Raw genomic sequence first — 15079 nt, 5'->3', positions numbered from 1 at the left:
CGGATTATTAGGAGTAACTTGAGAATGTAGTAGCCGTATGTGAATCGCTATGGAATGTTGTGAATGTGGGATATTTGGAATGTTATGTGGGCTGTCCGGATTGGTATTGAACATATGATTATTGATGTTGGATTGGTTGTATGTAGTTGGTTTGAATGCGAACGAAATGTGGTCTAAATGTTTGAAAGGGATTGTGAGCGTCAAAATACGTATTGAATTCCCTTGTAGACTAATTGTAGCTCTTGATATCTTGATATAGGATAAGTGTATTTGGGCAGCAAGTACAAGTTAGAATAAAACTAAACGCTAAAGGTATGTAAAGCCTATTCCTTCTTTCTTTTGGCATGTCCTAGACGTAAGTATGAAACGATATGAACCTTGGGGTAAATTCTACTCTCTAGTTCCATGCATGACTTATGATTCTATATTTCCTTAATGCTATTGTCACAAGCCTACTATATGATTGACTAATGAATGATGTATAGAAGTTCCTACTCTTAAAGAATTGCACAAATAGAGGCATACTTGACTTTCAAAAGCTACACCATGTTAAGTTGGTACATGTACACGAAATCTGAAACATTTCTTGTTATAGTTCGTTATGAGACTTAAAAAGAACTGAATATGAATATTATTTTGACACTTTAGAGCTGGTTAGTGCTTCTCCATTGAGTCTCAAAGAATTAATTGCATATATGTGGTTGCTATTTATTCTGCTCGTGCTTACCGCTATATCCTTCACTGAGTCCCGGGCCAGGACACGTTCTCGTGCGCATATTTACTATATTAATCACCGAGTCCCTCACTAGAGGGCCGGGACACGTTATATATATATGTATATGATGATATGATGACATGATGATATGGAGATGGTGGCCAGGAAGGCATATTCCCTATTACCGAGTCCCTTATTAAAGGGCCGGGACACGTCTATGTTTATGTTTATGATGCTATGATTTTAATTACCGAGTCCCTCATTAAAGGGCCGGGACACGTTATATATGTTATATACAGAATGATTTTGCAACTTTGATTACAAAACTCTATAACGATATTGATATGAGAATGATACAAATGAAATATGTCCAAAGGCAAGTTTTATGAATTTCTGATTGTTGCATTGGGTCCTACATACTTTGTCTCCTTATGAGTCTATTACTACATTTCATGCTTTACATGCTCAGTACATATTCCGTACTGACCCCCTTTCTTCGGGGGGCTGCGTTCATGCCCGCAGGTACAGACGCTCGTTTCGGAGATCCGCCAGCTTAGGACACTTATTCAGCTATTTTTGACTGCTCCTTTGTTCCGGAGCCTAGCTTGTAGTATAACTCCCTTATGTTGAATTCATATGTGTTTATTTGGGTACGGCGGGGCCCTGTCTCGCCATATGATACGGTCATTACTCTTAGAGGTCTGTGGACATCTGTGTGGGTCTGTATATAGTTGTTGTTGCGTTGTATGAACACGACTTATGTTTGGGGCGTACCCATTCGTGATGGCAGCCTTGTCGTCTTGCATATGTATGTATGTTCGGAATGTTGCATGTAGTGGCAGCCTTGACGGCTTGCGTATATATATATAGGTGTTGTTGTTGAAAAGTTTTAACTCCTCATAAGACATGTGCTTATGACATACAGAATTGTGACAGCTTTAGAATAACGTCCTGTCTTTTCTAAACAAATGAGTTCATGATAGGCTAGCTGTAAATGACTATAGTTAATAAGTGACATGAGTGTCCAATTCGGGCACTAGTCACGGCCTACGGGGTTGGGTCGTGACATCAGGGGTATTTTTTGGCCCTTTTTCCGAATATTAATTATACATGGGCCTTCGGCCTTACCCCTCCCGCCTCAGGGCTTAAGCCTCGCCCCATATTAGATAAAACTCCTCGCCTCATGCCCGCGCCTTTAAGACACTGAAATTTTTCAGTGCCACCTAAATTTTGACTTCGTTTTAAAAATGTTTTAAAAAAATAGATTTGCGGCAAAAATGGCTAGAAATTGACCTCCAATCTTGACGATTATGGAGGATCGCCTTAAAATTCATCAGATTGTCTTTTCCCAAACCCTAACAATCACCAAATATTGGCCACCAAATCGTAATATTTTGGTTGGTCGCCATAAACTTGTTGCGTAGAAATTTCAGGAACATGTTTTTACTTCAAAATTGATTCAAATTGGTTCAAATAAACTCCAAATCTGATTTACAACATTCTAATACCAGTTACACCATGTTTCAAATGTTAAATTCAACTCAAATCCTCAAAAATCACTTGACCTTTATCTGTTTCAACATCAAGCTCAATAAAACTTATATCAAACAAAAAAGCAATATGTTGAATTCATTTGAAAGAAGGAGAAAAAGAAAGAAGAGGGAGAAGGAAGAGATCTAGCAGGAATCTATATTATTAAAATTCTATATCCAGGGAAAAATTAAATGTGTATTCGAACGCCCAAAATAAATTGTTGAATGCAAGACAGTCTTCTACTATTATGAAGGCGTTGCGTATAATAAAATTAGAGATGAAATTGTCGAGAACCGTGATCATCAATGACTGATTCTACTTCATTTTTTTGCGATGGATTTCTAATATATAGTGATTTTCAGGGTGAAATTAAAATTCATGTTGAATGATGTATTTAATATATTTACATCAAAGTCAACAAACATATTTCAAACTCGGATAGTTGATATATACAGGTTGGGGTCTCCCTAACCCCACTCCATAATAGAGGATTTAAAATAAAATAAAAAAATATTTCAAACTCAAATATTGTCTGAATCATTATTCCTTTCACAAATATGTGAGTCAAGGATTTATTGGAATTAATTTATCATGGCAAATCATAAAATGAAGTAGTTTGGCCTTTTGCAAAAAACAGAAAATGTCAAAAACAAAACTAAGAAAAGCTGCCAAATATCCGTTGAGCTGCCACATGAACAAATATTGTCAAGTGATCTATGTCACGTCATCAACCGGGACATAAGATTTTTTATGTCGCCGCATGTGTCATTGGGGGGATGATAGGGGAACTAAACAGGCTATACGTACAATTTTTTTGTTCTAATTTATCTGACATTTTCCTAATATTTGAAGTTACGTTGAATTAGTTCAACTTAACGTTTTAAAATTTAAATTTAGATATTCAAAAAAATTATATGAAATTAATATTACTATGAGTTAATTTTTCTCATGTCAATATGGTTAAAAATAAAATATAAAATGTCTGCTAAAGTTTATATAATTTAAACCTCGAAAAATGCAAAGTATCACTTAAATATAGATAGAGCAACAATAACAACAACAAGAAGCCCAGTATAATCTCACCATGTGGGGGTCTGGGGTAGATAGAGTGTACACAGACCTGACCCCACCTTGAAAGGTAGGGCGGCTGTTTCCGAAAGACCCTCGGCTCAAAATATAGATAGAAGGAGTACATATTTTATCGGGTCAAATAATTTTAATACTAATTTTCATGTCACCACTATGCGGGAAAAATATCGGAGTTGATGATGTGGCAGAGCTTATCGAATAATTTTTTTTTTTATGTGACTAAAGATATGGACTTTTCGGGGTTCCCATTTTTTTCTTAATTTTCTGGCAATTTTTCGTTTCATACAAAATAAGTAGAGACAGTTAAGGTGTTTTTTTGTTACAAATAAGTAATATGACTTCTTGCAATAAAGAATAATTAGTTCGAAAACCATTCCAACAATGGGGGATTAAAGCACAATTCATTTTTGACTTATTAGCTTATACATGACTAATTTTACCATTGAAAATCAAAGTAGAGGCAGATCAATATTACCCTCATTTGACCTTCAAATTGCAACAAGGTGATGCTCAAAACTCAAAAGTGTGTTCAGTCACTGCCCTCTAACAATAAATATGGTGGTTCGATGACTTAGATCATTTGTCATCAATATCTAAACTCTAAGAAAGAACATAATATGAATATTCTTAAAAGTTGATCCTAACTTCCTTACCTCTAAAAACTTTTTAGTAAAAAAAAAAATTAGGAATGAAGAAGACTGTTTTTTAAGGAATTAAAAGTTTCAACAGTAGTCCAAGGAAGAGGAAAATGGATGGAATCAAGTAAAATCTAATTCTACTTTAATAACAATATATTAAATATATCAAGCAATGGATATTCCGACAACGATCTCAAATAATATTAGAATTTTTTTTATCAAAGCTATAAGATTTTGGGTCTCACCCATTGTGAAACTTACTCTCTTCGTCCCAATTTATGTGACACCATTGGAGTTTTAAGAATCAAACGAGTTTTTTTTTTTTTGTCCGTGATTTTTCATATGCTTTTTAATATTTTTAATTGTCAATTATTGTTGCTTCTTGTACTTTTAGTTTTCAAATATGACAATTTTATTTCAAAAGACTTAAAGATTGCATATTCGAATTCATGGTAAAAATTAAAAAGTTTGACTCGCGAAATTCGAATGGTACAGCATAATCGGAACAAAGAGAATAAACAAGCCTCACATGAGTTTTGTCAGTTGTGTGAATTACAAAGTAAAGTTTCTCGTCGTATTGTCAATAATTATTATTAGGAATAACATTTTAGCATCCTGTAGTTTACGCACTGACATAAACTTTTGTCAAATGAAACCCTTCCAAACTCCGCCAGGGGCTTGTACGAGAATTATATTTGGCAGAGTTACATTATTAACAGTTATGAATGAATTATATGTTAATGTGAAATAACTAGGGTTAAAATGTACGTAGTAGTTTTGTTGAATAATAATTAACTTTAGTAAATATTTCCACTATAAAGAAACAAAACTAAAAAAAAGGAAGATTCCAATTTCCATGTAGCATCGCCAGGTCACGAGCCAAACTCTTCCAAAAGGAATTTTTTTTTTTCTTATTTCCAAAAAGAATTCGTAGGAAATCAGAAACAAAAAAGAGAATTTACGCGCTCATGCATGCCTTTGAGGAATATTATAAAACCCTATCATAAATATCTAGAAATACTTAGCTCTAAAATTAAAGAATCATTATAGCATCACAAATTAAGCTCATCAACACAGTGTTACGCAACTCACTAGGGTTTTAATTTGCTTCCCCAACTTCGATCAAAATAACGGCGGTATTAGCCGCTCGTTAGAAAAAAAAATGTAAATAGGAAATATTCCCTCCATCTTGGGTCACAAGAAATTAAACCCTAGTGAACATTCCAGAAAATGCAAAATTCAAATAGATCCGTGTATAAAAATTATAAAAAAGGAAACAACGTAGCTTACGTAAGTATTGGCTCATTCACAAACCTAGAGAGGCTGAAAACCTTTTCGAAGTAGATTTTGGAAAACAAGAAATATATATAAATAGTTGCTCTAAGAACCATATTGTAGCATTCAAACCTAACTTACGTTCTTCACCATCAGTGTTGCGAGTAGCTCTAGGGTTTTAGGAACTACGTACATTAATCTTTTTCCTCCATCCAATTCGCAGAACTAAAACAATGGAAGTATACTCATCATGTGATCATCAAGCTAAGGGACCTTCTTCTCGACGTCCTATGGGATATCGATTTCATCCTACGAACAAGGAACTGTTGAAGTATCTGTCAGGGTTTGTACGAAACGAACCACTTCCCGAGCAGTATCAACTCATGCAGCAGGTTGATCTTTACGCTGACAAGGAGCCATGGCAGATTTTTGATGAGGGCACCAACAAAAACACTCGTTACTTCATCACACCGCAGAAGAAAGTGAAACCTGAGTGGAAAAGATTTGCACGAACAGTGGGGAAGGGAACATGGAAGCCACAAGGCAAAGGAAAAGAGGTGTTTGACGATAAAGGGAGACTCATGGGATACTTCAAGAGCTTGAAGTACATCCCCGCTAACAAATCATCGAACAAGGCCAACGGGGAGTGGTTGATGACCGAGTACTCTCTGTACAATGGTTATGTGGATGCTTCGAAAATTAAGAAGAAGGGTTACGTAATTTGTAAGATCAAGAAGAAGGAAAAACCTGAAGCTAAGAAGAAAGGAAACAAGGCCAACATAGCTAATGATGAGGATATGAGAGACGTTGAAGAATATATTAGTTCCGTTCTGGAAGAAGACACTAATGGAATATCGTCGAATGATATAAATGATTACCTAGTGGGAGATGAAGTCGGAGAGTATATACTTGGTTTGTTGGGTCCTGAAGACGATGTTGAATGCGTAGAGGGTACTGAAGTCGAAGACAACCAGCTACTTGATCAAAATTTGTTGGGTTATTCTGCGGAAGATATCGATCTAGATACAATTAATATCTGTATTTAATCAGTAATAAATTTGTAACTAGCTAGCGATCGGTAATATGGTCGACGTACGTTAAATATGACAGTATTTAGTTACAACTAATTTAGAAGTACTGCAGATATGCCAGATTTTTCGTCCTTCCTATTTTTCTCTCTTAAATGGTTCTTGCTTATTAATTTGGTTCCTACAATTGAGGTCGATGATGCCCTATTTTATCTATGCAATTTTTAGTTTTCATGATTATGTGCTAACTCATCTTGATTCTGCATGTGGATACTTTGTTTTCCAATGGACAATAAATTCTGAAATTTTTCTAAGTTTTTGAGGCTATCCATAACTATTAATAACAAGTAAGTAGTAATTAAGCTTAAATCAGTATTATTAATTAGTGTTGTTGCAATGGTCTATATAGCTGATTAGATGTTTGATGCTTATTGAAGTTTGAACATTGACGTTGTACAGAAATTCTAACCACTGAGGATAGTGGAATGAATAAAATTCCACCACCCTCTCGAGTTCAAGCATTAGAATGGAAAAAAATCCTAGTCAAAAGCTTTCCCTTTTAATGTGTCTAATGCAACGCAAATCCAAGTAGTGGGAGCCTCAATACGGTTATGGGGCATCGGTTGAAAAACCAGTAAAGAAAAAAAAAAAAAAAAAAAAAAGGGTTGTTTAAGCCTTGAATTTGACGGGAGTGAGAAAAGCAATTGGTGACTTTTGTCTTTAACCTTTCAGACTTCACTGCGTAGCATGGTCCGACCACAAATATTCATGACTTCAGTAAATTCTTACAATTCTTTTTAGAAAAGAGGATTTATTTGGAACACTGTTTGCTGTGTCAAATATATATTCTTGTACAAATAGGTAAATCCACCTACCGAATGTACAAAAATGAAGCATTGGGAATGTTATGAAAAACCACCAAAATGCTTGCTCATCCAACGAAACATATCATCATCATTTCCAGGCGCGGCTCTCATCTTGGACGAATTCCTGATGGTACCAATGTTCTAGAAAAGGCTTCACATCTTTCTATTAGTTGTTCTCCATCATTGACATGGAAAATATCAGGATGTGCTTCAGGCGAGATCGTTAGAAGATCCATCAGCAGATTCAACGGCTGCACATTAGCATTTATAGACAGATTGATACATTTGCTATAATAAGAATGTTAATTTTTCATGTAGAAAATTGTGAACCTATATATATATATATAGGCATGGCACCGTCAAGACAAATCACCATATCAACCAAGTGTTTGTATATAGCTTTAACTAAGTACATATAAGATAACGGGGCTAAGCATGCAACATAGAGTGTCATCACGGACACAAAACCAAGGAACTCTTAACTTGCAATCAGAACCATCGTAAATGCAAAAAAAAAAATTCGCCGATTCTCATTTTTTTTCATGATGATAAGCACTGAAATGGAGAAATTACTAAGAAAAAATTTGACAATAAGCATACGTTGACGAATTTCGGTGGCAGCCCTGCAGTTCGGAACTTCCGTAAGTCAGGGTCCGAAGAACCTTCAAGATTGCAAAACAAGTACGCCCCCAAAAGATATCCATCAATGAATGGTATGCACCAGTGAAGGCAAAGGAAAGAAAGAACTAAAATACTACAGCAGGTTGGCCTCCTTACTACTTTTATGGCAGTGTGATTGTGGAGCTTAGGGATAGATGTGTATCTTATCATTTGCATTACTAAATTTTTTATATTTCAAATTTGAAAATTCACAAGTGAAACGAAATATTAGACGAAGGAATAAGTAACAAATTCATCTCAACAGCCAATTCATTTTAAATATGTAATGACACTCCCCTGTTCTACCACAGCTTATAATCTTTGCAATTGAAAAATTATTAGGTTACTGCTTGAGCAAGGAAAATGTCAAATCAGTAAGTTATTTCTAAGATTCGGATCAAATGCACAGGAAAAAGCAGCATCCCTATTTTTAGCCACCATCTGTTCAGCTTCATGGAACCAACATATGTAAAATTAAGATAATTATTACAAAACACTATCCTAAACCACTTATGCCGAACAGACAGACCAGCTCCCAAATGGTTTAAAAAACAGTTGTTCACAAAAGTGCTACTTGTGTTGGGATTTAAAGACATGAGCTTTAAAGATGAGTGTAGTGTGAATTGAAAAATGGTGAGAAAATAAAATTGAGGGAAATAAAATTCAAGTAAAGTTCACTTTGCAAAGGCACTTTGTCCCTCATTGGTGGGGGAAAGCACTTCTTGTGTGCTTATATATAGAATCCCCTCGCACTGTTGTTGTCACTTGGCTCGACTTTAGCTTTGGATGATTGATTGCTAATCTTTTTGGACCAAATTTATTTTCCAAAAGTCATTATCTATTTTCCTAAATTCTAATATTTTCCGTGATAATTTAATTCAATGTATTTTCGCGGAATTTAATTTTCCAAACAGTTATGCCTCATTTTCCAGATACTGAAAAAAATATTCAGAACCAGAAATCTTCGTTTTTACTCCCCTCTCTCTTCGGCATTCTGCATAATTTTTTCAAACCAAAACGCAAGTGTCCAGTGTGATTTGCTATCGATTTTTGAGTTCGCCGAAGTTCTGTAATTTGCATTGCCGCTATTACAGAATAGTTTTTCCATTCTATCCTACGAGAAACTAATCCATTAACCTTGAAAACTGTGACGGGATTAGATTTCTTAAGGACACACAAGAAACTTGTGGGTTCAGAAATTTTCTGTTTCATCTGATTTTTGTCTTCAACGGTTTTTCTGATTTTCTTTTAACACAGAAACTGCTTTGAGTAATTTACTGCTTTGAACACTTAGACATAACAAGTGGTGCGATGAACGTGGATCGAACACGTGAGATGAATGTATATCAATCTCAATATCTGCATTTCTACGACACTCATCTTAACTAACAACGAATCGCTTTTTGTTGTAACCTTCTTATGATCAAATGGATTATCATAAGTCCAAATGTGAACAACTCAGCAAGAATACATCAGGCAAGGTACTAAAATGCCCCCCATCCCCAAGGTCCTCATCTAGTGGCTTCATTGTGTGCATGTCTCGTGGCAGTTAACTGATCTCCTTTGCTAGAGTTGGATATTAAGCCCTTCTGGTACATGAAGACAAGGTAATTTGCTCCATGCATGGAATTGTTTTGCTCATCTAAATAACTCATCCAAGTGTAATTGTCATCTCAGTTTACACTATACTCCAGATGCTCTCCAACCACATACGTTTCCAAGGGGGTCTGATTTCCAACTAACAGAACCATAAATTTTAAGAGGAGCAGGGGTCTGATTTCCAGTTCCAATCAGTTCCAAAAGCAGGGTAAGCAATATCGCCGGGTGTGAGTATAGTGTTAACTATGTGATACACCAAGATGTCCAATTCCTTCAAATAAGATAAAGATAATGCAAGTTAGCTTCAAATAGACAAACAAGATCAATCAATGGAACAGAAGAAGCTGTGTAACTCAAATAAGATAAAGATAATGCAAGTTAGCTTCAAATAGACAAACAAGATCAATCAATGGAACAGAAGAAGCTGTGTAACTCGTTCAGGAGAACTGTCCTTGACTGGATGTATAATTCCCTCATATCATATCATGCTACAAGAAAGAGGTCAACCAAACAATAGTAAATGAAGATGTGTTGGAGAGACCACAATTAAGCAGAATTAATGAGACAATTATCAATTATCAGAGACCATGATAAAAGGAAATAGAAAGCTGGGAAGACTTGTACGAATATTACTTGCAACTAAGTGTGTACTGGTTTATAGGAAGGTATAAAACTCCAGGACCCTAAATATGATACATGATTTTACTGCTTTATATACAACTTTAATCCCAACTCATCAAAAGAGAATAGATAAAAACGGATAATGCCGCCTATTTTTATCAGAACTCATTAGTCCAACATTTATCTTTGAACAACGAGAAGATGGTACCAATTTTCAATTCAAAGTCCTTGCAACTTTAATATAGGTTATATCTTTCTTTCCTAGTTTTTCTGGTACACCTGCAACTTGAACCTGCCTGATGCATGCCTACCACTCCAAAAAGAAGTGTGTGTAGATCAGCTTGTTAAATGCTCAAATTTAATGGGTTAAATCAAATGCTAACCTAGTCCTCATGGCATATATATATATATATACACACTCAGTTTTAAAGGTTCGCCAATATACATCCAGTTTCCGCACTCTTGGAGCAAGACTAAGTAGAGAAATTGCTGACGTAATAGTTACAACCAAAAGAGACCAGTAAGAAAGAAGGGGCAAACAAGCTTCGGAAAAACCTCATATAGCAACCACGGAAGTGAATACTATATGCATAAAATGCGCGTATGCACACCCATAATCAGCAAAAGTTGATGTTAGCCAATGAAGCATCTCAGTGAGCCTAGCCCAAGGCAAATGGTGAAAGCTACCCCATTTTGTTTAATACAATATACGCAATTTAACTCATAATAATCAGTGAGGATTTGTATAACTGACCCAAACTTGTTTGGGACTAAGACGTCATTGATGTTGTACGATATATGCAATTAGGTAATATCCACAAGTCAAATGTTGTAAGATATATTCCCGCTTCTCTTTTGTCACTCTCTCTTCTAAGATCCACAAAAGTGAATTTTAAATCCTAATGTTATCAAGTTCATTCTTAGGGTACAAGTCACATTATTTTGTCTATGGTCAAGTTTCCTCTCTATATCCAGCAAGCAATCACTTGTCATTGCCTTTGTGGTCTCACCTTGCAGAACCTCCAAAACGTATCAATATATCGACTTATTAAGAAAATTCAAAATTTTGCAGTGCATTCAGTTATAACCTTCTAGTAAACTTAGCGGCAAAATAGCACAAAACAGAAGAGTACTATGATTTCTGCACAGTATTCTTAGTGAAATCCTAACTCAATCGTGACAATCCTGCAGAGCACTGCACAGTGATCTCTGCTCAGCATTCTTAAGATCCTAACTCATCTATGTGCAAAAAGCACGAAATATTGATGAACGACTTGCAATCTTTCTTATTTGGAGATGAACTACATATAGAATAAGAAGCTACTACAGTGGGAGAAAGTAGAAAATCCTAATACTTCATATAAATATCAACTTCCTGTGAGCATAAAGCACTGCTCTCAGATTCATCATTGATTCATGAGGTCAGTAAGAAGTAAGAAGCGGGTGTAAAATCTAAGAAGGAAATACATGCATAGCCGGGCATTTGGCCTCTTAGTAAATAGTATCATCAAGAAAAACTGTAAAGCTAAAGTTTCCACCTGATATCTTTCATACAAGAAGCCTCTAACTTCTTGTTGCAAATCAAACTTCAAAGGGAAAACAGAACAAGGCAGTCTGGAACTGAACATGCAGTACTCTCCTTGTTGTTAAATTTAATAGGCTTACATAATGAAATAAATCAAAAGTGTGATACGCTACTAGATGTTCCATGTGGTTGAACAAAAATGCAAAAAGCAAAACTAGAACTATCTACATCAATATATCAATTTGCACTTAACCACACCTTTGCATGTGAGGATTAACAGAAAAAACGAAAAGAGCAAGAGTAAAAATATATAACCTCAATTTCGCTAATGGAACACAACCCAAGTCGATATTGCGTATTGGACAACATTCTGTCTCTTCATCAGAGAGCTTCTTATAGATGCATTTCCTGCAAACTGGGTGAATTTCAGAAACAATTATTACCACAAAAGAAAAGCTCATCATTTCTTGAAACAACAGAAGCTAGTGTCAGTATTGCCCAAACCAAAATGCAAGGTTTTCCTGCTTAAGGGGAATGAGAAGAATGAACTGTTTCTCCTATATCAAAGTATGCCCTCACAGATATGAAGTTCCAACTACTCTTATGCAAACGAAAATAGATGGTGGCCAATATATACCTTCCGGAAAGAGGAGGATATTTGTGGGTTGGTGTTGCATGTGCAAAGAATCTGTAAGAGCAACAGGCTCATAAGCAAGATTTTGAAGCTTTGCCCTTCAAGGATGATCAGCTCACCAGCCCCTAATAAAATACCTAGAAACAGAAGCTACAAGCTTGAACTGTTGTTAGAAAACTACTTACTGTTCACTTCAGAGTGATGAACGAAGCCTCCTGAAAATATTTGAGCTCTACCTATCAAAATATATATATATATATATAGATTTGAGCTCTAAGTCCAAGTATCAATTGTTAATCAAATGATATAATAGAATGCACTTCACAATCAGCTGGAGCTTCTACGCTTTAAGGAAGGCACCTCTTGTTGTGTAAAGAGTGACATAGCACAGTTATCTGACTGTGATTGGTGTTGGGGAAAAAACTATTTAAGCCAGTTTCCCGTTGAAACAAGAATCTGGCACTAATACTCCTGTAATACAGTCATGTATATCCATTCAGGAATTCTTAACTGCTCTTAAGTACTGGTGCCACAGAATCTTCGAAAGAAAAAGGGAAAAGGTGGTACACTTCGCACAAGTATGCTTTATCTGGATTGTCAAATTGAGAGGAACAGTAGGCCAATCGACAGGGCTGAAAATTCAACATAGAGGATACACGGTAAAACTTCATTATTTAATCCCTTTCCTTCTCATTTTAGGTTTTCCAGTCAATTCTTGTTTATTTTTATTTTCTTGATGGGTAAATAATATATTGAATAAAATATTGCACCAAGCCAGTGCAACAGGCGTAATTACAAGTTGTGCAAATCAGCTAGTGTGTCTAAAATATCATCTACATCTAGATAAAAAGCTAGTTTGCACCAAAAAGCAACTAAGTTTAAGGCACTGAATGTTTTTTCTTTTGCCTATTCTGTTAATTCTTTCTAGCCATACAGACCACCAGATAATTGTAGGAACAGAGCTCCAGGTCTTTTGAGCTTTCCTGCACAGAACCTCCCTGGTCCAGCAGTTCAACATTTCTGTAATGGAATTTGGCATGGTCAGACATACCAAATATTGACGAAAACAAATTCCATAACTGGCTTGTAACCTTTTTTGAGAAGATAACTGTCTTGTAACCTTACAATGCAAAAAAGGGTGGGTGATTTCTTCAGATTGTTTGCAACATATACAAAGGGATGGACCACCCACGCAGAAAGTATTTGTCTTTTATTGCTTTTTCTCTTTCTTTTCGTTTTTATAATATCCCAACATTTCAATGTTTGCAAACAGTGGCGGAGCCACCTTATGCTAAGGGGTGTCAATTGACACTCCTTCACCGGGAAATCACACTGTTTAGCCAGGTTAAAGTTTCAGTTTTATGCATAAATACTATATGTTGACTCCCCTTATATGTTTTCTCTTGAGCCGAGGGTCTTCCGGAAACAGCCTCCCTATCTTCCGAGATAGGGGTAAGGTCTGCGTATGCTTTACCCTCCCTAGACCCCACATTGTGAGATTTCACTGGGTATGTTGTTGTCTACTTTTTTATATTTTGACACTCCTTAGTAAAATTCCTGACTCCGCCACTGTTTGCAAAGCAACCACAATTCATTTCTCCTCCAGTTTCGAAAATGTATAGAACAACAAGAGGTATTAGGTATTACCACTTTTGGCTAGAGAAAAGCACTATTGACATAGAATATACAGAGCATAGAGTTACAAAATGCTCAAAAGTGTTTGCAACAAATGTCAAATTCTGGTACATCATATGGTCTTATATCTACTGCATCAATCAACAGAGGGAATACAATAAAACTTCTCACTTGCTAGTTAAATTTGCAAACTATGTTATTTCATGTTGCATTGCATCCCTGCACCTGAACATATCTCAGATCATTTCATACAGATATCCCAATGATACTGCGAAATGAAATCTAGAATCTGCAATACTTTGCTTCACAAAATTCTGAGATTTTTCCAACCTACTTCATCATCAACAGAAGTAATACACAAATCTAAGGGCTTGTCAAGAAAGGAAAGAACTGAAGCAATTGGTATGTATGACCCCTAGCCCATTTCCGTTTTGGGCGAAAACTTCAACCCATCGTCTTGCTATCAATCAACCAGCTAGCATCAATCCTGAACCAGTTGGGGACTGCTAAATGGATCCTCTATATTTCCTCTGCATTAAGGGACATAGTCAACTCAATACAGGTAGGTAACTTGTCTCTTAAGCCAAAGCCATCATCTTTCAATGCTGATGTGATAGTTTCCTGCTAAAATTCTGATATTTTCTACTAAAAATATTTTAGAAATCAAATCCTTCAATGACAGAGGCTAGCATTTTATTTTTTTCATAAGAGGCGTTGCAGCACTAAATTAAACCATTAAAGAAAGTCATACTCAAAACATTGGAGAAAACATATTTAACGCCAAAAAACCGCGAAAACTCAAAAGAAGTTAAAAATTGAAAAATGGAATCACATGAATTCAAAAAATTGAAAATGCAAAACTCAACTTTCAGGGGAATCTATTTGGCAAACCAGAAATTAAACTAAATAATAGCAAGAATTAGAAATTTTCTAATGTACCTTGATGACATAAGGCCAAAGTTATCTAATCTTGCAGTGAGGGAAGATCTGCAACAGGGCAATGTCGGGATGCATCTTTTCTTCTTAGGAAGCTAAGATGTTGGGGAGAAGGAAGAAGAGGAACATTCCTAGTTGTGGATGTGGCAGCTTTAGACTCTTCTATAGATTCTCTGAACTAGCAGCCTCAAGAACACTAGAACTTGGATACTAAAGTATAAATTAGTTGCGCTATTTGAAAATCCACAAACAACTTCTCAACTTCAACTTCAAATGATGTTTTCAATTCTGACTCAAATGTTGTCGAATCTTTTCCCAAATATTA

General features: G+C 35.7%; 1 protein-coding gene across 1 annotated transcript; it reads left to right on the top strand.

The window, feature by feature from the left end:
• The first annotated feature begins 5483 nt into the window (after nucleotides 1-5483).
• Nucleotides 5484-6296, top strand: LOC132644404 (NAC domain-containing protein 68-like). Its single transcript, XM_060361001.1, has one exon. It carries the CDS (start codon nucleotides 5484-5486, stop codon nucleotides 6294-6296), a length of 813 nt encoding a protein of 270 aa, XP_060216984.1.
• Nucleotides 6297-15079: the final 8783 nt, after the last annotated feature.

This window comes from Lycium barbarum, chromosome 6 (assembly GCF_019175385.1).
Source record: "Lycium barbarum isolate Lr01 chromosome 6, ASM1917538v2, whole genome shotgun sequence".
Taxonomy (NCBI): Eukaryota; Viridiplantae; Streptophyta; class Magnoliopsida; order Solanales; family Solanaceae; genus Lycium; species Lycium barbarum.
The sequence above is the reverse complement of the archived record's forward strand: the minus strand, read 5'-3'. Positions and strand labels throughout refer to the sequence as shown.